Source organism: Pan paniscus, chromosome 15 (assembly GCF_029289425.2).
Source record: "Pan paniscus chromosome 15, NHGRI_mPanPan1-v2.0_pri, whole genome shotgun sequence".
Classification (NCBI taxonomy): Eukaryota; Metazoa; Chordata; class Mammalia; order Primates; family Hominidae; genus Pan; species Pan paniscus.
The window spans coordinates 65,652,333-65,680,016 of NC_073264.2; the positions used below are offsets into that span (position 1 = coordinate 65,652,333).

The 27,684-nt window shown below is 45.5% G+C and overlaps 2 protein-coding genes across 5 annotated transcripts in view; both read left to right on the plus strand.

Moving 5' to 3' along the window:
* The first annotated feature begins 2,321 nt into the window (after window positions 1-2,321).
* HSPA2 (heat shock protein family A (Hsp70) member 2) lies at window positions 2,322-5,199 on the plus strand. The gene has a single exon (XM_003831607.4). It carries the CDS (start codon window positions 2,797-2,799, stop codon window positions 4,717-4,719), a length of 1,923 nt encoding a protein of 640 aa, XP_003831655.1. The 5' UTR covers window positions 2,322-2,796; the 3' UTR covers window positions 4,720-5,199.
* Window positions 5,200-5,310: 111 nt separating this feature from the next.
* The window catches only part of PPP1R36 (protein phosphatase 1 regulatory subunit 36), a 53,191-nt gene continuing 30,817 nt past the window's right edge, over window positions 5,311-27,684 (plus strand). Inside the window, exons 1-7 of one of the 4 annotated variants that reach the window (XM_055097701.2) lie at window positions 5,311-5,632; window positions 10,254-10,341; window positions 12,889-12,953; window positions 14,786-14,833; window positions 26,729-26,815; window positions 27,335-27,432; window positions 27,606-27,672. In XM_055097701.2, coding sequence (XP_054953676.1) covers window positions 10,324-10,341; window positions 12,889-12,953; window positions 14,786-14,833; window positions 26,729-26,815; window positions 27,335-27,432; window positions 27,606-27,672 — 383 coding nt within the window. In that variant the 5' untranslated portion in view covers window positions 5,311-5,632; window positions 10,254-10,323. Of the gene's footprint in view, window positions 5,633-10,251; window positions 10,342-11,632; window positions 12,032-12,888; window positions 12,954-14,785; window positions 14,834-26,728; window positions 26,816-27,334; window positions 27,433-27,605; window positions 27,673-27,684 lie in introns of those variants that run through there. The other 3 variants (XM_055097700.2, XM_003831609.5, XM_014347555.4) reach the window with 3 other exon arrangements.

Consider the following 27,684-nt stretch of genomic DNA (forward strand, 5'->3'; position numbering starts at 1 on the left):
ATGGGGCGGCTGGCCAGGCGGGGGGCTAACCCCCCCACCTCCCTCCCGGACGGGGCGGCTGGCCGGGCTGGGGGCTGACCCCCCCACCTCCCTCCCAGACAGAGCGGCTGGCCGGGCAGAGGGGCTCCTCACTTCCCAGTAGGGGCGGCCGGGCAGAGGCGCCCCCCCCACCTCCTGGACAGGGCGGCTGGCCGGGCAGGGGGCTGATCCCCCCACCTCCCTCCCGGACGGGGCGGCTGGCCAGGCGGGGGGCTGATCCCCCCACCTCCCTCCCGGACGGGGCGGCTGGCCGGGCGGGGGGCTGACCCCCCCACCTCCCTCCCGGACGGGGCGGCTGGCCGGGCAGAGGGGCTCCTCACTTCCCAGTAGGGGCGGCCGGGCAGAGGCACCCCTCGCCTCCCGGACGGGGCGGCTGGCCAGGCGGGGGGCTGACCCCCCCACCTCCCTCCCGGACGGGGCGGCTGGCCGGGCAGAGGGGCTCCTCACTTCCCAGTAGGGGCGGCCGGGCAGAGGCACCCCTCGCCTCCCAGACGGGGCGGCTGGCCAGGCGGGGGGCTGACCCCCCCACCTCCCTCCCGGACGAGGCGGCTGGCCGGGCAGAGGGGCTCCTCACTTCCCGGTAGGGGCAGCCGGGCAGAGGTGCCCCTCACCTCCCGGACGGGGCGGCTGGCCAGGCGGGGGGCTGACCCCCCCACCTCCCTCCCAGATGAGGAGGGAGGACGCTCCTCACTTCTCAGACGGGGTGGCTGCCGGGCGGAGGGGCTCCTCACTTCTCAGACGGGGCGGTTGCCAGGCAGAGGGTCTCCTCACTTCTCAGACAGGGCGGCCGGGCAGAGACACTCCTCACATCCCGGACGGGGCGGCAGGGCAGAGGTGCTCCCCACATCTCAGACGATGGGCGGCCGGGCAGAGACGCTCCTCACTTCCCAGATGTGATGGCGGCCGGGAAGAGGCGCTCCTCACTTCCTAGATGGGATGGCGGCCGGGCAGAGACGCTCCTCACTTTCCAGACTGGGCAGCCAGGCAGAGGGGCTCCTCACATCCCAGACGATGGGCAGTCAGGCGGAGACGCTCCTCACTTCCCAGACGGGGTGGCTGCCAGGCAGAGGCTGCAATCTCGGCACTTAGGGAGGCCAAGGCAGGCGGCTGGGAGGTGGTTGTAGCGAGCCGAGATCACGCCACTGCACTCCAGCCTGGGCGCCATTGAGCACTGAGTTAACGAGACTCCGTCTGCAATCCCGGCACCTCGGGAGGCCGAGGCTGGCGGATCACTCGCGGTTGGGAGCTGGAGACCAGCCCAGCCGACACATCGAAACCCCGTCTCCACCAAAAAAATACGAAAACCAGTCAGGCGTGGCGGCGCACGCCTGCAATCGCAGGCACTCGGCAGGCTGAGGCAGGAGAATCGGGCAGGGAGGTTGCAGTGAGCTGAGATGGCAGCAGTACCGTCCAGCTTCGGCTCGGCATCAGAGGGAGACCGTGGAAAGAGGGGAGAGGGGAGAGGGGAGAGGGGAGAGGGGAGACGGGGGAGGGGGGAGGGGAGAGGGGAGAGGGGAGAGGGGAGAGGGAGCTCTATCTACCACACAGTCCTTCTCTGAATATGAGTCGGTCCCAACTTACTCTTTTTTTGTTTTTTGTTTTTTTTGAGACGGAGTCTCGCTCAGTCGCCCAGGCTGGAGTGTAGTGGCGTGATCTCGGCTCACTGCAACCTCCACCTCCCGGGTTCAAGCGATTCTTCTGCCTCAGCCTCCCGAGTAGCTGAGACTACAGGCACGCGCCACCACGCCCAGCTAATTTTTGTATCTTTGGTAGAGACGGGCTTTCACCATGTTGGCCAGGATGGTCTCGATGTCTTAACGTCGTGATCCGGCCGCCTCGGCCTCCCAAGTGCTGGGATTACAGGCGTTAGCCACTGCTCCCGGCCCCAGCCAGGCAGTTTTAATCGAGCGCTCAACAACCACTGAGACGCAGCGAAGCACCCACCATAAAATCCCAGGAGGCCGACCGCCGGTTCAGACTTTTTCTTTTCTTTAATCCCCGTCCAAGGGATCCGCCCTCACCCCCCACCCCAGCCACCCCAATTCCCTATTCCCTCCCCTTGGACGGCGCCGGGGAAAACAAGCTGCTCGAGCTTTATTTCTTCGGTGCAACCAACTCAGAATGAATTCCTCTGCCCCTGCGTGCTCAGTGAGTCGGCACCCTAGCAGTGAACTGCATTTAAAACCTCAGGAATTGAGCGAACTCTCCCAGTGGCTCTCCTCACCGGGATCCCCTTCCACGCCTCCTCTCCGTGCCGCGCCTCAGTCCGCACTGCTCATTGGCCGCGTGCCCTGCCAATCCGATGCACGTCGGCTAGGGCAAAGACCGCGAAAAAGCGCGTACACCTGGCTCTGGGAGCGCGCGCCTAACGCCAGCCAGCAGCAGGAGGCGCGCGAGGCGCCACGGCCTGGCGGCCGAGAGTCAGGGAGGAACCTCATTTACATAACGGCCGCCCCTCTGTCTCCTGGCGGGGGCCGGAGTCCCGCCCCTCGTCCAACTTGAAATCTGTTGGGTCACGGGCCAGTCACTCCGACCTAGGCAAGCCTGTGGTGGAGCTGGAAGAGTTTGTGAGGGCGGTCCCGGGAGCGGATTGGGTCTGGGAGTTCCCAGAGGCGGCTATAAGAACCGGGAACTGGGCGCGCGTAGCTGAGTTGCTGGTAGTGCCCGTGGTGCTTGGTTCGAGGTGGCCGTTAGTTGACTCCGCGGAGTTCATCTCCCTGGTTTTCCCGTCCTAACGTCGCTCGCCTTTCAGTCAGGATGTCTGCCCGTGGCCCGGCTATCGGCATCGACCTGGGCACCACCTATTCGTGCGTGGGGGTCTTCCAACATGGCAAGGTGGAGATCATCGCCAACGACCAGGGCAATCGCACCACCCCCAGCTACGTGGCCTTCACGGACACCGAGCGCCTCATCGGCGACGCCGCCAAGAACCAGGTGGCCATGAACCCCACCAACACCATCTTCGACGCCAAGAGGCTGATTGGACGGAAGTTCGAGGATGCCACAGTGCAGTCGGATATGAAACACTGGCCGTTCCGGGTGGTGAGCGAGGGAGGCAAGCCCAAAGTGCAAGTAGAGTACAAGGGGGAGACCAAGACCTTCTTCCCAGAGGAGATATCCTCCATGGTCCTCACGAAGATGAAGGAGATCGCGGAAGCCTACCTGGGGGGCAAGGTGCACAGCGCGGTCATAACGGTCCCGGCCTATTTCAACGACTCGCAGCGCCAGGCCACCAAGGACGCAGGCACCATCACGGGGCTCAATGTGCTGCGCATCATCAACGAGCCCACGGCGGCGGCCATCGCCTACGGCCTGGACAAGAAGGGCTGCGCGGGCGGCGAGAAGAACGTGCTCATCTTTGACCTGGGCGGTGGCACTTTCGACGTGTCCATCCTGACCATCGAGGATGGCATCTTCGAGGTGAAGTCCACGGCCGGCGACACCCACCTGGGCGGTGAGGACTTCGACAACCGCATGGTGAGCCACCTGGCGGAGGAGTTCAAGCGCAAGCACAAGAAGGACATTGGGCCCAACAAGCGCGCCGTGAGGCGGCTGCGCACCGCTTGCGAGCGCGCCAAGCGCACCCTGAGCTCGTCCACGCAGGCGAGCATCGAGATCGACTCGCTCTACGAGGGCGTGGACTTCTATACGTCCATCACGCGCGCCCGCTTCGAGGAGCTCAATGCCGACCTCTTTCGCGGGACCCTGGAGCCGGTGGAGAAGGCGCTGCGCGACGCCAAGCTGGACAAGGGCCAAATCCAGGAGATCGTGCTGGTGGGCGGCTCCACTCGTATCCCCAAGATCCAGAAGCTGCTGCAGGATTTCTTCAACGGCAAGGAGCTGAACAAGAGCATCAACCCCGACGAGGCGGTGGCCTATGGCGCCGCGGTGCAGGCGGCCATCCTCATCGGCGACAAATCAGAGAATGTGCAGGACCTGCTGCTACTCGACGTGACCCCGTTGTCGCTGGGCATCGAGACAGCTGGCGGTGTCATGACCCCACTCATCAAGAGGAACACCACGATCCCCACCAAGCAGACGCAGACCTTCACCACCTACTCGGACAACCAGAGCAGCGTACTGGTGCAGGTATACGAGGGCGAACGGGCCATGACCAAGGACAATAACCTGCTGGGCAAGTTCGACCTGACCGGGATTCCCCCTGCGCCTCGCGGGGTCCCCCAAATCGAGGTTACCTTCGACATTGACGCCAATGGCATCCTTAACGTTACCGCCGCCGACAAGAGCACCGGTAAGGAAAACAAAATCACCATCACCAATGACAAAGGTCGTCTGAGCAAGGACGACATTGACCGGATGGTGCAGGAGGCGGAGCGGTACAAATCGGAAGATGAGGCGAATCGCGACCGAGTCGCGGCCAAAAACGCCCTGGAGTCCTATACCTACAACATCAAGCAGACGGTGGAAGACGAGAAACTGAGGGGCAAGATTAGCGAGCAGGACAAAAACAAGATCCTCGACAAGTGTCAGGAGGTGATCAACTGGCTCGACCGAAACCAGATGGCAGAGAAAGATGAGTATGAACACAAGCAGAAAGAGCTCGAAAGAGTTTGCAACCCCATCATCAGCAAACTTTACCAAGGTGGTCCTGGCGGCGGCGGCAGCGGCGGCGGCGGATCAGGAGCCTCCGGGGGACCCACCATCGAAGAAGTGGACTAAGCTTGCACTCAAGTCAGCGTAAACCTCTTTGCCTTTCTCTCTCTCTCTTTTTTTTTTTTTTTTTTTTTGTTTGTTTCTTTGAAATGTCCTTGTGCCAGATACGAGATCTATTGTTGGAAGTCTTTGGTATATGCAAATGAAAGGAGAGGTGCAACAACTTAGTTTAATTATAAAAGTTCCAAAGTTTGTTTTTTAAAAACATTATTCGAGGTTTCTCTTTAATGCATTTTGCGTGTTTGCTGACTTGAGCATTTTTGATTAGTTCGTGCATGGAGATTTGTTTGAGATGAGAAACCTTAAGTTTGCACACCTGTTCTGTAGAAGCTTGGAAACAGTAAAATATATAGGAGCTTAAATTGTTTATTTTTATGTACTACTTGAAAACTAAACTGAACATTGCAGTAATGTTAAGGACAGGTATACTTTTTGCAAACAAATGCGTAAATGCAAATGTAAAGTAAAGCTGAAATTGATCTCAAAGTTACTGTCTTGGAGTTTTCAATTTTCCTTCCTTTATATTTTACCCATATTCGTCTTTTAAGATGTTAGTATGATGTGAAATTTATCTAACCAATCTTGTTTAATTCCCAGATGAGGGTGCTGCCTTGAATTCCAACAACTTAAGGGGAGAAGAATCTGGGTAAACTTCGCCCACCCTTAAATACAGAAACCTGACTTGGGGTCTTCCTAGTGTACTCACACTCCTACAACTTAAGTGTCCAAATGAAAATTCACCTGAATATTCCAGGAAGATATGAGCTATATTCTGGGGTTAAGTGTAAAATGAGCCTTTAACAAAAGCTGGGCAGAAGTTGTCTTATAATTGCCAAAGGAAATATGGAAACAAATTAATTTTGTGACATACAGGAGCCTGAAACAAGAGACAGCAGGCAAGCTTTCAAGTGACTTAATAGTGAGTATAAATTTAGTCAAACTTGTTTAATTTTCTAGTAAAACAGCTCAACTTCTGAGCTTATGGCAAATTCTAATAACATGTTTCCCGCAGTTAGAATTACTTGGGTAGGGAAACATAATTATTATTATTTTTTTCTGGTTTGGGGATCATAACGTTTTTGCAATACTTGCCTTAAATCACTACGATAGATTTCTTTTTTAAAAGGCAAACTGTACTAGATAGTCTTGTATTTTGTTAATATACAACTTGTCCATTTTCCTCCATATCCAATTTGAGATTGTTATAGATAAGAATATTGCAACCCTTTGGTGATCCACTATCCTGGACTTAATCTTTAAAATTCACATCCTTCAGAGAAAGGAATTCATTTTTATTTTTTAGTGAAATGACATGACTACTCTTTTCTTACTCTCTTTAAGGAGAACTTGAGAGAAATTCAGTAAAACCAATAGGAAAATGCATAGTTAACCTAATGTTTTTACTGCACATAGACGTTTTGATATCTTTCCACATGATGCAGGTTTGCTTCATGCTGCTCATAAGACAATAGTTATGAAAGCTTTATCTTCAATTTAGTAGTGGACCCATCTATGTCATTCAGAGAGATTAATTTTATGAATAATGGAATGAGTAATAATTTTAAAACTAGGTAAGAAGTTAGCCTAAGAATACTGGCCTTTGGTAATGACCCTTTCATACAAGAGTTGACTCTTAAGTACACATAAGGTGTTTTTTTTTTTTTTTTTTCCTTTTTAGCAAGCCTCATTTGGGTAGGGGGGAGGAAGATAAATAGCCAACAGTGAAATTGCTTCAAAATAAAAACCTTTTTTTTTTTTTAAAGGAAACTGCTTTTTATACTCTGAAAAGCTAAAGATAACTCCAATTTATCAGTGCTGGTGTCACGTTGGTGGAAATTTTTCAGCAATGAGCATTTAAGGGTGTTTCATGGACTACAGGCATAAATGTGTGACAAACTACTATGGTACTACAAAATCAGGTTAATTGTAGCTTTAGAGTGACGTTTACTGTGAGTTTTACCAAGATAATACCCATTCTGTTACCCTTTTATTAGTCCTTTATTTGTTGAAAGTGTTCATTCCTTGCTCTAACTTCAAAATATAATGGAGTCCTTCTGTAAATGCAGTTTGGTATGACTCATTTTAGACCTCACTTAAGAGATTAGTTTCTAAAGTATCAGAAAATGACCATTGGTAGTTTTTGATCCTACGGCCTGACCTCCGGTAGCTTGCTATAATACTAACATCAATCTGGGCAGATACTTCATTTTCTATTTTGAAAAGTAATTTGTAAAACTCAAATTCTTGAGTTTTACATTCTTGAGCATTCTTGAGAGTGTTTCTTATTTAATTCTCTCTTTTCAAATTTACCAAGATTTGCATATTACCAAGATAAAGCCACCAAAGTAGCCATTCACTTTCCAGGGGTCAGTTGAAACTTGTAACCTGATAACTCCTGGGAACTCCTTAGCAGATGTTAGATCAGCCATAGTCAAATAACAGTGGAAAAAGTACGTGATGTTAGGATGGGGCTAAATTACAGTTTAAGGATTCTCCGACAGGCACTTATCTGAAATTCTTTTTTTTTTTTTTTTTTTTTTGAGACGGAATTTCACTCTTGTTGCCCAGGCTGGAGTGCAATGGCTTGATCTCGGCTCACTTCAACCTCCGCCTCCGGGTTCAAGCGATTCTCCTGCCTCAGCCTACTGAGTAGCTGGGATTACAGGCATGCACCACCACACCCGGCTAATTTTGTATTTTTAGTAGAGATGGGGTTTCTCCATGTTTGTCAGGCTGGTCTGGAACTCCCGACCTCAGGTGATCCGCCCGCCTTGGCCTCCCCAAGTGCTGGGATTACAGGTGTGAGCCACGCGCCAGCCCACTTACCTGAAATTCTTATCTGAATGTTTGATTAACATAGTTGTCCCTGTTTTGAGGGAACAAATATAGACACCTGTCAAACGAAGACATAACTGGTTGTTTACAGTATTTGAGATGTGTGAAATTTCAAAACAAACTCACTTTAAATTTTTTATAGTATTGATTTGATATGTATAATGAAAATGCATTAAAACTTGTACATTAGGAGATCTTAGTACAATTTACAACTGTTAATTTAACATGTATGTGTAATATTATGTTACCCATTCAATATGTAATGGAGACTTAATGAGTATTTCTTTTTTATGTATAATCTTAAACAGGAATACAACCTGGCTATCTAGATGAAATCAGAAAATCTATTTTTATGATTTTCCAATAGTGGACCTATAACATATTCTTACTTTTAACTGAATGTAGTGTATAAAGGTTGTGTTGTGAGGCATGCTCCTCTTGCTTTTGAACACGATTTAAATTGAAGTTTAAAAATATCTCACATCCGTATGTCACAACTGTTAAGGGAATATATATGTTTGGATTCAGAAGCAGGAATATTCAATTGTGTAATGTATAAATAGGTGTGAATAAACTTCTGAATTAGTTACAGAATTAGGAGCAGAATTTAATTCCTCGAGGAAAATTTTGGATCTTTAGAAAAAGCCCAGTTTTGTTTTGTTTTCTGAGAGTCTCACTCTGTTGCTCAGGCTAGAGTACAGTGGGGCCTCCTCGGCTCCCTGCAACCTCTGCAATTCTCCTGCCTCAGCCTTCCGAGTAGCTGGGATTACAGGCGCACGCCACCACACCCGGCTACTTTTTGTATTTTTAGTAGAGAGGGTTTCACCGTGTTGTCCAGGCTGGACTCGAACTCCTGACCTCAGCTGATCTGCCCGCCTCGGCCTCCCAAAGTGCTGGGATTGCAGGCGTGAGCCACTGCGCTTGGCAAAAGCCCAGTATTTATTATTTTTTTTGAGACAGAGTCTTGCTCTGTTGCCCAGGCTGGAGTGCAATGACACGACGGCTCACTGCGACCTCTGCCTCCTGGGTTCAAGTGATTCTCCCACCTCAGCCTCCTGAATGGCTGGGACTATGTAGTAGAGACAGAGTTTCACCATGTTGACCAGGCTGGTCTGGAACTCCTGACCTCAAGTGATCTGCCCGCCTTGGCTTCCCAAAGTACTGGGATTACAGGCCTGACCCACTATGTCTGGCCCCAGTGTTTATTCTTGATACAGCTTTTTATTTTTTTTTGAGTTGGAGTCTCCTTCTGTCGCCCAGGCTGGAGTGCAGTGGAGCAATCTCGGTTTACTGCAACCTCCGCCTCCTGGGTTCAAGCAATTCTCCCGCCTCAGCCTCCAGAGTTGCTGTAATTATAGGCACCCACCACCACGACTGGCTAATTTTTGTATTTTTAGTAGAGACGGGGTTTCACCATGTTGGCCAGGCTGGTCTTGAATTCCTGACCTCAGGTCATCAGCCCGCCTCAGCCTCCCAAAGTGCTGGGATTACAGGCCTGAGCCACTGCACCCGGCCTTGATGTAGCTTTTGAAATGGAAATATTTTAGGATATATGCATTTCTGAAATTTAATAGGGTGATGCTTAATGTTAAAATGTCTTTCCCTTAGAACATACCAAGATGTCATAGGCCCTTTCTTCCCCTTCTTTCAGTGTAGATTAGGTTGTCTGTGAATTGAAGGTTTAGTAAATAAGCAATCAAAAATGGAGCTGCTGGCGCGGTGGCTCATGCCTATAATCCCAGCACTTTGGGAGGCCGAAACGGGCAGATCACTTGAAGTCAGGAGTTCGAGACCAGCCTGGCCAACATGGTGAAACCCTGTCTCTACTAAAAATACAAAAATCAGCCAGGCATGGTGGCGTGCCCCTGTAGTCCCAGCTACTCAAGAGGCTGAGGTGGGAGAATCGCTTGAGCCCGGGAGGCGGAGGTTGCAGTGAGCGGAGATCGCACTACCGTATTCCAGCCCGGGCGACAGAGTGAGACCCTGTCTCAAAACAAAACAAATGAACAAACAAAAAAACAGGAGCTGCCATCTCCAGATGTATAGTGTCAGAAAAAAAAATAATTTTTTAAAAATGGAGTTGTTAATTCAAAAATTTGCATTGCTGTTTTCTTCTGTGGAAAGTTAATTTTTTAAGGTAGAATTACAACACTATAAAAACCTGTCCATTGGCCGGGCGCGGTGGCTCACGCCTGTAATCCCAGCACTTTGGGAGGCCGAGGCGGGCGGATCATGAGGTCAGGAGATTGAGACCATCCTGGCTAACACGGTGAAACCCCGTCTCTACTAAAAAATAAGCCGGGCGTGGTGGGGGCTCCTGTGGTCCCAGCTACTCAGGAGACTGAGGCAGAATGGCGTGAACCTGGGAGGCGGAGTTTGCAGTGAGCCGAGATCATGCCACTGCACTCCAGACGGGGCGACAGAGCGAGACTCCGTCTCAAAACAAACAAACAAAAAAACAAACCTGTCCATTATCTTTTTTATAGAATTAGCATGAATTATATTCAGTTAATGTCTTGGACCTAAAATCTGGGACCAGCAATTTAGTTATATATTATATGCTCTTAGATAGTTATATGACCTTAAGTTTCTCTTAATTAGGAAAAAAAAAAATTTCCTCACAGGACACTTATGAGTTATCAAATATTTAGAAGTTACCTTCATCCCTACTAAATATCATCAATTGTGTTTATTCTTCTTTACAGGGAAAATCATATTTCCAGTTTTGGTTGTGAGTTTCTAATGTCATTTAAAAAGAAACCTAACTGGTGAAAAATGTACCTTAGGAAATGGGTGGGTCACTTTTTAAAATAAGTACTGTAATGATTAAGAGATGTAAAAACAATCTTTTCTTCCTCCTTTTGTTTGGGGTAAAGTGATAGAGAAGTATAAGATTGTCCCTTCAGAGTTACTGAAACTTTCCTTTAAATATTATGTCCCTCTACCACATGTGAAATAACTTCTCCTTTAATTTTTAAGTAGTTATTGTTTTGGGCTCTCAACTTTTATTTTTACCTAAGTTTTGTACATTAGACAGCCTAAGTTTATTCTGTGATAAGATATATAGATCTTAAGTTTTCTATCAGCACTTCTCCACACATTATTGGGATGAACTGAAGAGGTTTACTGACCACTAGTGTGGTCTTCCCGGTAATGATTATGCAGTGATTGGATGCCATCCAGATTCCTTGGTCTGTCTGCATCTTTTCTGGAGCTTTACCTCATTATTTCCCTGTCCTGTCCACCCCAAGTTATGTTCGCTACTTGGTGAAAAGCTCTTGGCATATGGGATAGTCTCCTTTTCAAGCGTGTCATCTTGTAGTAAGAAAGCCTTGCCTGCAGCCAGTATATAGGTGGGTTTCCATATACCTGGACCAACTGAACAGCTGCCAGAATGGACTCAAGTGAGCAGAACATGAATCTAGATGATTACTATTTAATCAGTGTAGCCAGTGATTGTGTATTACCAAGTAGTGAGACTGGGAGGGTGGGAATAGAAGAAGCAGTGGGATGACTACTGACATAACTTAAAAGTTTATGGGAGTATATATCCACTACTTATGAGCCTCTCATGCCAATTAAGCTGTGGTGATACAAAAGAATATACTAGGCATTCCCAATCATGTTGCATCATCTAGCATTGCTCACTTAGAGCTGGGAGGAAAAAAAATCAGCCAGAATCAGCATTATCAACTCCGTTGCAAGAAGGAATTACAAGACACATGATTTGAAAAGTGTAAATGTAAAAATATCAATTGAATACCCATTGACACTAAGCAAGGTCCTTTGTTTTTGAGCAACACTAATTTTGAGTACTTAAGACTGGTGCTTTACACACACCACTCCAAAAATCCACATAACCCCTGATTTGGTGTTTTCAGAAGAAAGATCAGAATAGTCTTCTACTAGATTCCACAGCTTGTTAAGCAGCACAACTGTTATGAAAACCTTATTTCCGTACCCATGTTCTCTTCCACGAGGCTACCCTGCTTCCCCACCTCAACCCTGCTCTCCCCATCAACCTAGGTTCATCCTGGATTTGAACTTAATAATAGTGCTAATCATGAAAGTTAGGAAGAAATGGATCTTTCTTTCCTATAGGACTGAATGTAGTTACTCCAATTAAAACAGTAAAGTGAATAACTTCATGAAGTTCACGGTTGGAATGCCATGAAGAATTATGCCCTGGGCGGCTTTACAATGGATAGGCCAATACGTCGCCACGGCTTTTAAGACTGGGAAACGGGGCACCAGGCTGGGCTTTGGAAATCGCTGGAGAAGCCTGGGTGCGGCCGCAGCCCGCGCGGCCTAGGACGGAAGCGACGCCCCGCCCCGCTCCGCGCCCCGGGCAGCCGTGTGCAGGCGCCTGCGGGCGGTATCCTCGGCGACGCCGTATCGCTGCCAGGGCGAGACCATGTACCGGGTGCCCGAGTTTTATGCAAGGAGGAAGCGGTTAGGTGGGCAGACCCCTTACTTGATGGATGTAAGTGCAGCCTTGGTCGCCCCCACACCCGGGCTGGGCGCAAGGCGGGCCCTGCTGCCCCCAACCGGCGCCGCGCCCCTCGCCCTCCTCCAGAGGCGGGTCGTCGCCTTCGCCCCGGGCTGGCGGTTCTCAAAGACACCTGGCCATATTTGCCTAGAAAAAAAAAAAAAAACTCTGGTGTATTTGACAGATGGTCAGAATTGAATTCTGGCTCCCTGCGCAGGTAGTTAGATATTTACGAAATCCCACCTCACCACCTCTAATTGGTTGGTTGCAAAATAGGGAGACCTACTGCGGGGGAAGCAGCCCCGCTCTGGGTAGAAAGGCTGGTGGGTGCTAGCTTCCACGGTGAAAAGGGTGTACTTAACTTTTTGCCACTGCCTGTAAAGGGCAGGCTCGGTGTTGGAGCCCGGAAGTCTCCAGAACCAGACAGCTGAGGCTGTCCTGGGCATCAGTTTATTGTCTGAATTTCAATTAATTGGTAGATTGCTATGATGAGCTATATGTAGTCCCAATTTCCTTCCTATCTTTCGCCCTTCCCTTCCTCCGCTGCTTCTTTCCTCTTTTCCTACTTTCCTCCCTTCCTTTCTCCCTCTCCCTCCTTCCTGCTGTTCTACTGAAACCACACCTAAAATCAATCAAAGCGATAAAATCCTAGCTTCAAGTTTAACGCTTTAGGATTCTACACTCTTATTGAAAGTGTAAAGAGGGACTAGTAGGAACCATTGGTTTTTGTTTCCTTTTTATTACTTAAAAGATGTGTTAGTAAGTAGGAATTATTGTTAAAGGTTTATTGTGGCATGTGGATTGTAAATTGAGCTTTTAATTATTTTTGCTGCAATCATTTCGTTTTACAGCAGTTGGGATTACGATTAGGGATGTGGTACTGGAAAGATGAAACCAGAACTCTTGAATTCAGAAGGTAAAATTTAACAACACTTTTTTAGAGTTTTTATAAAAATTACATGTGCCTGGGGAAAAAAAAAGCAACAGAAGAGTATAGAGAATAAATACCCACTGAACCTTTGCCATCTGGAAGGAGACAGTCATTTCAGTGAACAGCCTTTCTCTGAACGCTTACCAGCTGCTTCACATGGACCAGACACTGTGCTAATGTTTACCAACTCTTTGAAACAGCTGCATGTTAACCAATTTACAGATGAAGAAACTGAGGTTTCAAAGGGTTCAGCGACTTGAGGAAAATTAAGTGACTTAGCCCAATCACACAGCTCAGAGGTGACTAAGATTATTTAAATGTAGGTCTGTTTGATTTACAGAGTCCATGTTTTTAATTATAAAATTGCCTTTTTTAGTTAGAGAAATATAGTTAACATTAATGGGACCATATTATATCTGCTGCAATAGATGGTGAATCTCACAAGGTAAAATTACTAAATTAGAAAAAACTGATTCTAATCTCTATTAAAGAAGACACTGACTCTTACAAGTGTATAGCTAAATTAATAATACTAGACACTATCTGTTGTGCACTGATTGTGTGCCAGGTATTTGCATATTTTTCCAATTCTTAAAACAACTGTGGAAAGTGAACATTAATGTCCTCATTTTATAGATGAAGAAACAAGGCTCAGGGAGATTAAGCAACTGAACCAAAGTCATACAGCCAGTAAGTAGCAGAACTGATAGTTTGAACCAAGATTTGTCTAATGCCAAAGCCCTTTTCATGTACTCGCTGTCTCCCTCAACTAGACAGTAAGCTCCTCAGTGGTAGGAACTATCTTATTCATCCTCAGGTCTCTGGAGCCAGCTACAGAACTTCTTCAGTAGGTACTCAACAAATATTTATTGAGCATGTTCAAAGAATCTGCTAGATTCAAGCAGAGGAAGAACAGATGCAGGTGATCCATTAGAAGACTAGTTGTAGGATTACAGATAATTATACAAGTAAGCAATAGCGAGAGTTAGAATTAACTCCAGGTTGGTAAAAATAGAAAGGCAAAGGACTAAGAAATACTTAAGAGAGGATTGACAGGATGTTTGGATAGGATTGATAGGATGTGGGGATTGGATGTGAAGGGAGAGGGAAAAGCAGTTGTTTAGATTGGCTCCTAGGTGTCTGACTTGGGTGATCAGGTGGCTGGGATTGCCCTTCACCCATATACAGCATTGAAGTGACAAAACTGGTGGCCGGGTGTGGTGGCTCAAGCCTGTAATCCCAGCACTTTGGGAGGCTGAGGCGGGCAGATCACCTGAGGTCGGGAGTTTGAGACCAGCCTGGCCAACATGGTGAAATCCTATCTCTCATAAAAATACAAAAATTAGCCGGGCGTGATGGCGGGCACCTGTAATCCCAGCTACTTGGGAGGCTGAGACAGGAGAATTGCTGGAATCTGGAAAGCAGAGGTTGCAGTGAGCCAAGATTGTGCCACTGCGCTCCAGCCTGGGCGACAGAGAGAGACTCCATCTCAAAAATAAATAAATAAATAACATGACAAAACTGGCCATGTGTTTCAGGTTGCTATGACTTGTTCACATTAATACGTCTTGGGCTGTTGGACAAATGGGGCTGGAGGTCAGGAAAGGAGTTGGCTAAGCAGACATATATAGTTACACTAGATGTTTATAGTTACATTATAAATATAATGACATGTTTCATGTTAATTAAACAAATAATTCAAAGGCTTAATATTTTATTAGAGTCAAAATCAAAAGTTTACATTTTATAGAATATGTATTTCAGTATTTCTGAGTAACCCGTCACTTCAAAGCAGTAATTTCAGTTTTCTTTCTCAGGTTTGCCGCAGAAGATTCTGTCCAGTGGCTCCTGAAACATCACCCTCAGTGAGTGTGAGACAGACAGTGAGATAGCTTTGGGATTAGACAGACAAGATAGTTACAGGAGTCAAAATACATGTTAAAGCACAAGAGAATGTGTGTATAAATATTAAGTGCCAATTTTTTTTTTTTTTTGAGATAGAGTCTCACTCCTGTTGCCCAGGCTGGTGGACAGTGGCATGATCTTGGCTCACTACAGCCTTGACTTCCCAGGCTTAGGTGATTCTCCCATCTCAGCCTAGTACTCACACCACCATGCCCAGCTTGTTTTTTGTATTTTTAGTAGAGACAGTTTTTCACCATGTTGCCCAGGCTGGTCTCGAACTCCTGGGCCCAAGTGATCCACCCCCCTAAGCCTCCCAAAGTGCTGGGACTACAGGTGTGAGCTACCGCATCTGGCTGACAGTATTTTTCAAATTAATTTTCAGTGCTAATCTAACAACCCACCCCAAATGGTGCTATTTCATGTTTGAGCCTACTAATAAGTTCGCAGCTATCAGTTTCATATCATCTTTCATATTCGTGAAATATTCATATTCATAAACTAGAGTTTCCTTTTGTTTGTTCCCAAATTGTTCTTAAACTGTGGTTTGATTTGATTTCCACTAATTTTGGAGAATAGCTACGTGATGGTATGATTTAAAATGTAGGTTATATGACATAATACAAAAACATGAGCAAAAGAGGCCAGACACAAAAATGTAAATACTGCATGATTACATTTGTATAAAAGTTTTGACAAATAGGCAAAAAATAACTTTAATGATAAGAGTAAATAAAAAATAGTGGTCACCTTCAGGGGGGTTATCAACTGGTAGCAGCGGGAGACAGTATAAGGAAACCTTCGGAGGTGGTAGAAATGGTCTATATGTTGATCTGGGTGGTAGCTTTATGTGTATATACATATTAAAAAAAATTCATCAAGCTGCACACTTTAAGATTTATGCACCTTACTACGTGTAAGTTATAACTAAAAACAAAAAACAAAAAAACTCCAAACCCCGGACTACGTGGAGTACACAAACTGGGGGGCCGTTAAGGGAGTTGGAAAAGGAATTATTATGAAGAGCAGATGGGGGTGAGCCAGCCTGTTTTTGGTAGAGCTGCTCTGTGTTTAAGTAACTCAATGTGGTGAGCCTTATAGTATCAGGATTACCTTGGGCATCTACCTGCTCAGGTAGAGGAAGGCAGACCCTTGAATATTTTAGGTGAGAGCTGGTATTTGGATTCATTGGAAATATAGGTATTGGTTCCCTGTTAAAGTCTGAGCAAATCCCATCACAATTTTTTTTTTTTTTTTTTTTTTGAGGTGGAGTCCCTCTCTTGTGGCTCAGGCTGGAGTGCAGTGGAGTGGTCCTGGCTCACAGCAACCTCCCCCTCCCGGGTTCAAAGCGATTCTCTTGCCTCAGCCTCCCGAGTAGCTGGGATTACTGGCATGCGCCACCACACCCAGCTAATTTTGTATTTCTAGTAGAGACAGGGTTTCTCCATGTTGGTCAGGCTGGTCTCTATCTCCCGACCTCAGGTGATCCACCCACCTCGGCCTCCCAAAGTGCTGGGATTACAGGCGTGAGCCACCGCACCTGGCTTCATCACAAATTTTAACAGATAGTTCGAACCTATCTGTTACAGATAGTTAGTTCAAACCTATCTGTTCAAACCTAAGTCAGAGAGGACTCTTGAGCTGGAACATGCTTTTTCTGTCAGAGACAGTGCTACTGGAGACTTTTGTTACTCCAGTTGGTGGTGAAGAGGCAAGGCTGAGGCAGAGGTGGTTGAGAGTAGACAGTGGTAGGGATGGAAGCTGCAGAGGTAGCAGGCGTGTTCAGTGACTGCTCTCAAACCTAGCAGGGCGAGATTAGAACTAGCCAGACAAGACAATTATGCAGCAATCCAAGAGGCAGGTGACTAGGACCCAGATGAGCTCTGGCAGGAGAATGGAAAGATAAGCAGGGGTGGGGAGAGCCAGTAAGTGTGTGGAGTGGGTAAAGGGCAACAAGCTTATTTTTTTAAACGCATACTATTCGAGGTGCCCTGTAGGACCCCCAGGTTAAGAATCCAGTAGGCAGGAGTTTGGCCCTTAGGAGAAAGGCAAGTGCAAAATTAGAGTGGGAAGTGGAATGATTGAGGCCAGAACCCTAGGAAATACCTACTTAAAAAAATTATGAAATATATTATTTAAAATCATACTATTTAACCGTTTTCTTGTTTGCCTAGAGAATACTCGCCAGTGGCGCTTGCAGCTACAGCGTTTACCCCGAGATAACTTTGCCATGAAATGTCTCACTTTCCTTATTATTTTCTCATCATTCTAGTATATTGACTTTGGAAACAAAAGACATTCTGTTTATAGCATTCGGTTTTTAGTGCTATTTCCATTTACAAAATACAGTAATTGTCTATCGCTGAAAATTTCAAATCCTGGAAAACGTAGCATTCTTACACATGATGTTAACATCGTTCTCGAACAGTTGTTAGCTGAAGATTCAGTTGATAAATAAGATTTTTCCGAAATAGACGATTCTGATGATTGAGATGATTCTGATGTTAGTTCTGTTGAGAAATAACTCTAAGAATAGTTTTGTATTTTATTTTCATGTGGAAAATCAGTCAGATTTGCTTCAGCCTCAAAGAGGGTGTTTATGTAAAATTAAATGAATGTTGGCAGTGAGCTACACTTTTCTTTTTTCTAAATAGGAAAAGGATTAAAAACATCAGTGAGTACCTGTAGTCCCAGTAAGTCGGGAGGTTGAGGGGACAGGATTGCTTGAGACTAGGAATTTGAGGTTATATTATGCCATGATCACACCTGGGAATAGCACCAGCCGCTGTACTGCAGTCTGAACAACATAGCAAGACCCCGTCTCTTAAAAAAAAATTGCAAAATACTAATAAGCAAAAACAAAGCACAGTCCCACCCAGCAAGTAACTGTTAACATCTTATGGTATACATGTATAGCTTTCCAAATCTTCTTCTGATTTTCCCCTCTCTCTGTCTCTCTACACACACCACTCTCTTAACATTTTGCATTTCCATCATTTCATATCTTTTTCCTCATTAAAAAATTGTACATATATACTGAAAAACAAGTATATAAATGTACAAAGCAGAAAGTGAAGATTCCACCACAGTTGTATACCCAAAGACCACCAGTGCACCAATGTTAAGAGTTACCAAGTTATTTTTATTTTGTGTTTTCAACATACTGGTTACATTTACTTTACATTTTGTGACTGATAATTCCAAAATCTGAAGTCTTTGTAGATTGATTTTTTTTTTTTTTTTTTGAGACAGCGTTTCACTCCCATTGCCCAGGCTCACTGCAGCCTCTGCCTCCCAGGCTCAAGTAATTCTCCCTTAGCCTCCCAAGTAGCTGGGACTACAGGCAGATGCCACCGCGTCTGGCTAATTTTTTGTATTTTTGTAGAGACAGGGTTTTACCATGTTGCCCAGGCTGGTCTCAAACTCCTGAGCTCAAGCAATCTGCCTGCCTCAGCCTTCCAAAGTGCTGGGATTATAGGCGTGAGCCACTGTACCCTGCCTTGCAGGTTTGATTTTGTTGCCAGTTTTACTTTTCTTGCAGCATTATTTTAAAAACTTAAAAAAAAAGTATAAATAGGCTGGGTGTGGTGGCTCACACCTGCGATCTTAGCATTTTGGTAAGCTGAAGTGGGAGGATTGCTTGAGCCCAGTAGTTTGAGACCAGCCTGGGCAACATAGTGAGACTTCTGTTCCCACAAATTTTTTTTTTTTTTTTTTTTTTTTTTTTTTTTTTAATTAGCTGGGCCTGGTGGTATGCGCCTGTAGTCCCAGCTACTTGGGATGCTGAGGTGGGAGGATTGAGGCTGTGGTGAGTCATGATTGCGCCACTGTGCTCCAGCCTGGGTGATAGAGTGAGACCCAATCTCCAAAAAGTGTGTGTGTGTGTGTGTGTGTGTGTGTAAACATTTAAAACTTTTTATGTTATTTTAGAATTTTAGAGACAGGGTCTCACTTTGTCACCTAGGCTGGAGTGCCGTGGCATGATCTTAGCTCAGTGTAGCCTTGACCTCCTGGGCTTAAGCGATCCTCCCACTTCAGCCCCCACTGCGCCCACCCGCCGCCCCCCAGCAAATAGCTGAAACTACAGGGACATGCCACCATGCCCAGCTAATTTTTTTGTAGAGATGGGGTTTTGCCATGTTGCCCAGGCTGGTCTGGAACTCCTGAGCTCAAGCAATCTGCCTGCCTCAGCCTCCCAAAGTACTAGGATTACAGGTGTGAGCCACCATGCCTGGCCCATTATAACTTTTTATATTAGAAGATTTCAAATATATAAAGGTAGGGAAGATGGTGTAATGAACCCCAACAAACCCTTAACAGCATCAAGAAGTACCAAATTAAAGTCAATTTCATATCTATACCTCTGTCTACCCCGCTCCTCAATTATTTTGAAGCAAATCCCAGGCATCATGTCATCTGTAAATATTTCAGTATGTATCTCAAAGAATAAGCACTATCTTAGAAAACACAACTGATGTAGGTTGGGAGTCCCAATATATAAAATAAGAAGAAGAAGGGGAAAGAGAAGGAGAAGGGGGACAAACAGGGGGAGGAAGATACAACTGAATTACTATTTATATACCTAAAAATACAAATGGTAATTCCTTAATATCATATATTTAGTTATAGTCAGTTGGTATTCAAATGTCCCCTGTTGTCTGCTATTTTTTAAGTTTGTTTCAATCAGTCTTTAAAATAAGGTTTGTACATTACAATTGGCTTGATATGTCTTAATTATTGTACACATTTTAAGCCTTTGATAGATATCTTCATGCTGCTCTCAAGAATAGGAGACAGGCAAAGAAAGAGGAATTGGCCAAAGACAGAGAAAGAATGGGCTGGGGGCAGTGGCTCACACCTGTAATCCTAGCACTTTGGGAGGCCTAGGTGGTGGATCATGAAGTCAGGAGTTCAAGACTAGCCTGGCCAAGATGGTAAAACCCCGTCTCTACTAAAAATATAAAAATTAGCCAGGTGCAGTGGCAGGCGCCTGTAATCCCAGCTACTCAGGAGGCTGAGGCAGGAGAATCACTTGAACCCAGGCGGCAGAGGTTGCAGTGAGCTGAGATTGTGCCACTGCACTCCAGCCTGGGTGAAAGAAAAAAAATAGAAAGAGAAAGAATTATTAGAAAGGTCAGAGGAAAAACCCTGATACACATAGGCCTCAGGGGCAAAAGAAGGTTCTCTAAGAAAGAGGATTGGGCAGGGAGGGGTCAGCAGTGTCACAGGCTGGAGAGTTCTGAGGAGGGCAAACACTGCAAAAAGGCCTGTGGATTTAACAAGTTAGGGATCCGTAGGGACTAGGTGAGAAGCAGCTTCAGGAAGGCTGTAGGGTATACATCAGGTGACAGTGGTTACAGGTGAGAATCTGAGATAAAGATGAAAAACTAGCAAAAATAGAGTACTCAGCTGGGTGTGGTGGCTCACTCCTGTAATCTCAGCACTTTGAAAGCCTGAGGTTGAGGGTCGCTTGAACCCAGGAGTTTGAGACCAGCCTGGGCAACATAGCAAGACCCTGTCTTTACGAAAAATGGACAAAATTAGCTGAGCATGGTAGTGTGTGCCTGTGGTTCCAGATACTTGGGAGACTGAGGTGGGAGGATCACTTGAGCCCAGAAAGTTGAGGCTGTGGTGAGCCATGATCCTGCCACTGCACTCCAGCCTGGGCAACAGAGTGAGACCCTGCCTCAAAAAACAAATAAACAAAACCCCCAAAATAGAGTACTCTTGCTTTTTTTGTTTGTTTTGTCTTTTTTTTTTTTTTTTGAAATGGAGTCTCGCTCTGTTGCCCCAGGCTAGAGTGCAGTGGTGTAATCTCGGCTCACTGCAACCTCCCCATCCTGGGTTCAAGCGGTTCTCTTGCCTCAGCCTCTTGAGTAGCTAGAATTATAGGCACGTGGCACCACAGCTGGCTAATTTTTGTATTTTTAGTACAGACGGGTTTTCACAATGTTGGCTAGGTTGGCCTCAAACTCCTGACCTCAGGTGATCCGCCCGCCTTGGCCTCCCAAAGTGCTGGGATTACAGGTGTGAGCCACTGTGCCCGGCCCAAAATAGAGTACTCTTATCAGTAGGTTTACCAGTGAATGAAGGAAAGAAAGACATAGTAGCCTTTAGTGGATCTGGGACTAAGGGAAGGTTTTGGGGATTTTTGTTAGTTTTGATTTAAAGGTAGGAAAATCTTGAGTGACTTTGTTATGGCAGAAAAAATAAATAAACAGAGAAAGGAAGGTGGGACTGGGATCAAGATCAGAGGTCGGGGTTGGAAGAGAGAGCCGCAGCTTTTCCACTGAGTGGTGGGAAGGAGGTAATGCAGACAGCTTGGGCATTTGGAGGTACAGGCAGGGATATCCATGCTGCCCTTCTTACTGAAAAGAAACCAGACCCTTCCAGGCTACTATCGAAAGGAGAGTCTGTTGTTAGTGGTGCTGTGGAACCGAACTCTTTTTCCCTGGGATTGCTGCTCTGCTTTGGGCTCGCTTACCAGGAACTGCTGCCACTGCTACACTGGGCTGGGCACCAGGGCTGAGGAAAGTTGCATTCACCAGAGCGGCCTGATCCAGACATGGGACCTGGATTTCCTGAAGTCCAGTGGACAGAGGAGACAGAGAAGGCTTCCCAAGGAAGGTGATATCTAAGCTACGACCTGAGGAAAAATAGGAATTGGCAAGGTAAAGGGCCATTTGATTTGGGGAGGAAGAGAGTGCATTCTAGGGAGAAGGAACATGGGCAAAGCCCAGACCTGCAAGGGCATGGGCCATAATGTGGGGACTGCAGGTGGTTCATTAGGCTGGGTATATGGTCCCAGACAAAGTAGATTTAAACCAGGGCCAGATTATAAAAGATCTTGCATACTGTGGTGAGGAATTGGAACTTTATTTAGATGGCACAGGGGAGTCATCAAAGCAGAGAAGTCACCTGTGATTAGAATTGCATCTTAGGCCCGGGTGTGGTGGCTCACGCCTGTAATCCCAGCACTTTGGGAGGCCAAGGCGAGGAAATACCTGAGGTCAGGAGTTCAAGACCAGCCTGGCCAAAATGGCAAAACCCCATCTCTAATGAAAATACAAAAATTAGCTGGGCATGGTGGTACCTGCCTGCAGTCCCAACTACTTGGAAGGCCTGAGGCAGGAGAATCGCTTGAACCCAGGAGGCGGAGGTTGCAGTGAGCTGAAATCACGCCATTGTACTCCAGCCTGGGCAACAAAACTAGAATCTGTCACAAAAAAAAAAAAAAAAAAAAAAAGAACCGCATCTTAGAAAAGTGGCTGGGCCAGGCACAGTGGCTCACGCTTGTAATCCCAGCGCTTTGGGAGACTGAGGCAGGCAGATGGCCTGAGCTCAAGAGTTTGAGACCAGCCCGGGCAACATGGCAAAACCCTATCTCTACCAAAAAATACAAAAATTAGCCAGGCATGGTGGTGCACACCTGTAGTCCCAGCTATTTGAGAGGCTGAAGTGGGAGAATCATCTGGGCCCTGGAGGTTGAGGCTGTAGTGACCATGATGGCACCACTGCACTCCAGCCTAAGCAACAGTGAGACCCTATCTCAAGAAAAAAAAAAAAAAGAAAGATGACTGGCTCAAAGTTGGAAAATTGTTTGGGGGGAGATAAGACTGGAGGCAAGGAGATCAGTTAAGAAGCAGTTGCAGAAACTCAGTTGACAGATGGCTAAAATTAGGATGGTGGCAGTGGAAAGAGAGGGAAGTAGCTTAAAAAGATTAAAGAATTTAGTGATTAGTGAGCCATGAGGGGTGAGGGTGATGGAGGAATCAAGGAAGACACCATTTTCCAGCGTGAGCACCTGGTTTGATGGTGGTACTTATTTACTGAGATGGAGGAAACAGGAGGTGGGAATACACAGTAAAGGGGGAATGTGTTTATTTTGGACAGACTGAGTTTGAGATGCCTCTAAGACAGCTGATTGACAGTGTTCAATAGACTGATGTGTCACTTTATAAGTCTGCAGAGAGATCTGAGCCTTGAATATAAATTTGTGTGTTATTGGTGCTAGTGAAGTAGATGGAATTATTCAGAGGGAATGAGAAGAATAACCATGTGAAGCTCTGAGAGAGCCCTCATTTAGGGAAGGAACATGCCTCAGAAAAGGAGCTTTAGAAGGAGACCAATAAATTGTAGCCAGAGAGAGGGGAGGAAAATAGAGTGTCCTGAATCCAGACAATCTGTTTCACAAAGTAACATCTTGATCTCAGGGGCATCAAGTTTTATCCCATCAACTTAAGACCCTGAAAGTTCTGAGGTTTTAGTCCTCTTCCACCTGGGGTAGGCCAACTTTTATACCCACTAGCCAAGAGGAGTGCTAGACTTCTAGGTATTCTGAAGCTCAGATCAAGAAAAGATGATCCCTTTCCCCTCCCCCAGCTTGAACTTCCTGACCTCTCTCCTGGTCAAATGAAACAGGAAATCTTACCCTCAGAGACAACCTAGCTCCCTACTCATAGGCAAGTCTTGTCTTACATTTGCAGATTATACCCTGATGGGGATGACTATTAGAATACAACAGGATACCCTAACCTCCATGCAAGAAATGCCAGGGAAAGGGTGGCCATTATTTATTAATAGGTAGTTAAGGAAGAGCAGTGGAGAATGGTTTGAAGGGAGACCTGGGTTCATGTCCTAGCTCTGCCCCTGACTAGATGGTTATCAGTTGTCAAGTTACTTAGCCTCAATAATTCTCAGCTCCTTAATCTATAAAATGAAATAATAATGCCTCGTGAGAAGTAAATGAGGGTGCTGGTATAGTTCATCAGCATGCATGCCCATTTCTTATTTGGTAAAGAGATAATACCTTTACTCACAGGCATCATCTAGGTTGGCCCATGAGGCAGACTTTTCTCTCTGACATAGTACCTGCTATCCTTTCTCTTCTTGCTTCAAGTGCCCCTATTCCAAAGCTGGCAGAGAACCAGCAGTCTGCCTGAATGTTTGCCAAGGTCATGGACTCCCCTGAGGACATAAAACCAAGGAAACCCTACTCTTTCGTCATGGCCTGAGAGAAGACTCTCTGAGAACCATCAAAGAGGTCTAACTTGTGTGGAAGCCAAGAGTGGTCCAGCCCTCTGCATTTACGTGATGGATTCTAGAGGGAAAATATGAATTTCTTTCCTGTTTACTTCAAGGCAAGGGGAATGACATGATTATATTGTAATATTAGGGAACTACATCCACCTTGTACTCTGGAGATAGTAGGAGGGTATAGGCTAGCTAGCCCAGACCGTGGTTTGGGCACCAATCAGAGGTTCAATTCACAGCGCAATTTTCAATTATTGGCTGGGCGCGGTGGCCCACACCTGTAATCCTAGCACTTTGGGAGGCCGAGGTGGATGGATCACTTGAGGTCAGGAGTTTGAGACCAGCCTGGCCAACATGGTGAAACCCCATCTCTACTAAAAATACAAAAATTAGCAGGATGTGGTGGCAGGCACCTGTAATCCCAGCTACTTTGGAGGCTGAGACAGGAGAATCGCTTGAACCTGGGATGAAGAGGTTGCAGTGAGCTGAGATCATGCCACTCCAGCCTAGGTGACAGAGTGAGACTCAGTCTCAAAAAAAAAAATTTCAGTTATTACTAGTGTTGCTTGTTGGTGATTCCAAATGCATTGTGAGCATAGGCTGCTTTCAGGGCTATGGCAGAGCACTCACTCACAAAGTGGAACCTGTCTTACCAGCCAAGCTAGAGAATGACTTCAGTGAAGTGAAAGCCATTCAGACAAGTGTGAAGTAGAGAAGGTGTGTCCAGAGGTCAGAGCATAAAGACTAAAAGCTTAGCAGTAAATGCCAGACTATTGGCTAAGGGCAGGCACTATCTACCAGTTTCTAACACTGGGACATGGGTCAGCCTCTCCAAGCCCTAGTTCTCCATCAGTAAAATGACAGCATTATACTAGATGATATTTTTTACTTCCAATAACCCCCAAATTCTATGATTTTATGATTTTATTTTTTATTTTATTTTATTACTATTATTTTTTTGAGATGGAGTTTCACTCTTGTTGCCCAGGCTGGAGTGAAATGGCATGATCTCGGCTCACTGCAACCTCCACCTCCCGGGTTCAAGCAATTCTCCTGCCTCAGCCTCCCAGGTAGCTGGGATTACAGGCATGGGCCACCACGCCTGGCTAATTTTGTATTTTTAGTAGAGATGGGATTTCTCCATGTTGGTCAGGCTAGTCTCAAACTCCCGACCTCAGGTGATCTGCCTACCTCGGCCTCCCAAAGTGTTGGGATTACAGGCGAGAGCCACCGTGCCCGGCCTCACTTTTTTATTTTATTTTTAGACAGGGTCTCACTCTGTCACCTAGGCTGGCTAGAGTGCAGTGGTGTGATCTCAGCTCACTGCAGTCTCCTTTCTGGGCTCAGGCAATCCTCCCATCAACATTTGGTATTTTTCCATTTCTTTTTCCCTGTACACCTCCATCCCCAGTATTTTAGCACACCCTTCCCCATGAATACCCAATTCTTGGAGACCAGTGATAAGAGCAGCACCAGAAAGAATGAAAAGCTTAGAAATCATCACTGGCCAACTTGGTGCCAGTCATCTTAAAAAAAAAAAAAGAAAGAAAAGAACAGTGGAAAAATTTTTAAAAATCATTCCCTTGAGGTAATATTATGTACATGCTTTTGGTAGCTAACCTACAACATGAATATTGACAGGCAGTTGGAGAAACTCCTGGAAGAAGAAGAAAGTACCAAGCTGACTTTATTACTGGCATGGGGAGGTATTTAACAAAATTTATTTGTGGGATTTACCAAGGAAATAATAAAGTTCTCATTATTGATATCCATATTTAGAGAATGAATAAAGTTGAGGGGAAGTGCTTCTATTACTGCATCTGCACCTCAGCTTAACAGAGGGACACATAACTTTGGGCAGAGGGTAAACTTCGGCATTGTGTTATCAATGTGGCATTGTTATAACCCACAATGGGTTTGGCAGACACCACAGTTCTCCCAGAAAATGTACTATTTATAAGGCAGGAACCTCGTCCTGTTAGTCTTCAAAACACTTTTCTCTGTTTTTCTGTTAGCATTTGCTGAGACTCTCGAGAGTCTGTTCAATGGCTCTGATCAGAAACCATCTTATTTTCAATGTCATAGCAATTCCTAACACATAGCAGATCGTTGGTATAGATTTGTTTGTTGTTTAATTGGGTTCCTTTGTTAGTCAAACTCATTACGGCTTAGTAGTGCTTGTACAACATGCTAAGAAACTCTGAGTTAAGTAAAAGGTCCTGAAACCTACCTGGAGATGGAGATGGCTGAGGCCTTTAGAAGAGTCCACAGCAGTGAATACTGAGATTGCTGTTTGGGAGGCAGGATTGCCTGGTGGCTCAGCACTTGGCTCTGTGGCTAAAAACCTGGGCACCGCTCATGACTTTGCCAGTTGCTGTTATTTTAGTCAAGTCACTTAATTTCTTTTTAAGTTTCCATTTTTCTTGTATGTAAAGATGGTGATCATATTTTGTGTTAGAGTTTCCATGAGGGTTAAATGAGATTGTGCCTAAAAGCACTTGTCATATAACAAGTGCCTCAATAAATAATCTTTTCAAACTTACCAAGAGCTTTCTGTTTCTTACGAAGTTACTACAATATTTTTCAGATATTCTGTGTGTGGTGGTATTCTGGAGATTGCTGATGGTTAGAGGCTGAATGTAAAGCCTGAAGTTTTAATTTTTTCTCTAGATAAGTGTTCCATATATAAATAGATGAATTGAACACTGCTGTGTCTCAGATCTGCTGATAATATATGCTAGTCCAAAGATTATGAGCTATGATATGATTTGACTTGTTTTCCCCTGGAAAAGGTGAAGTCCCTAATTATCTCATTTTTATTGCAGTTTTACACCTGCAGCAGAAGTCAAGGAAAAAGGAAAGAAAGGCAAAGCAGTTCACTTTGCAGAAATTGATGGTCCAGCTTCAGACAGGTAGATTAACTTCCCAATCATGTGAGAGTTGCTGATAGCATCTCTCAGTGGAATGGCTTCAGCCTTTACAAACTATGAAAATACCATTCCTTTTATTCTAGGTCGCAATGCGAATACCCATCAAAGAAAGAACATGTGCTGTTTCAGAATTATGGTGGGAATTACGATAGTCCTGATAAATGTATCCTGTTAACTTGGCTGTTAGCACATCTTCAACTTTTTACAGTTTTTTAAAATTTGAAAATGATAGGTACACCAGAACAGATGATTTAAATGATCTATTTTGGATGGTATTTGTATTTACATTTTATATCAGGCAGTGAACATCCCTCTTGCCTTAATATAGTAAATAAAATGTTTAATAAAAAGCATTCCAAAATGATCTTACATCAAACAAAACCCATGTATGACACTCAGGCTCTTATTACTTTTTAATAAATGCTTCCTGCACCTCAGGATAGATTAAATACAACTAAAATATATTAAAACACTACTAGAAACTGTTATATTCCAAAACAGGTTGACAGATAAAAGACTTGCTGCAAAAGATGATAAGTCAGCTAAAGCTGTAGAGAAACGAGGTCAACAGGGCACCATTACACTGGATGATGTTAAATGTGAGTAACTGTTTCTTTATGCATACATAAACATACATCTGTACATACATACATAAATATCCATACATAAACATCCACCCATCTATATATAACATCCATACGTAAACATATCTTGTGTGACTCTCTAAGGTAGCTCTTTGTCCCTCTCTCAATTGTTCATTTTCTCTTTTCAGTTGTTACTTTGCTTTTGCTACAAGATACTGAGATGCAGCGGATCTGTTCTTTTACAACATTTATGAGGTATCTATTGCT

Coding starts and splice junctions, on each gene's coding strand:
- HSPA2 (XM_003831607.4), top strand. CDS start 2,797: ATGTCTGCCCGTGGCCCGGCTATCGGCATCGACCTGGGCACCACCTAT.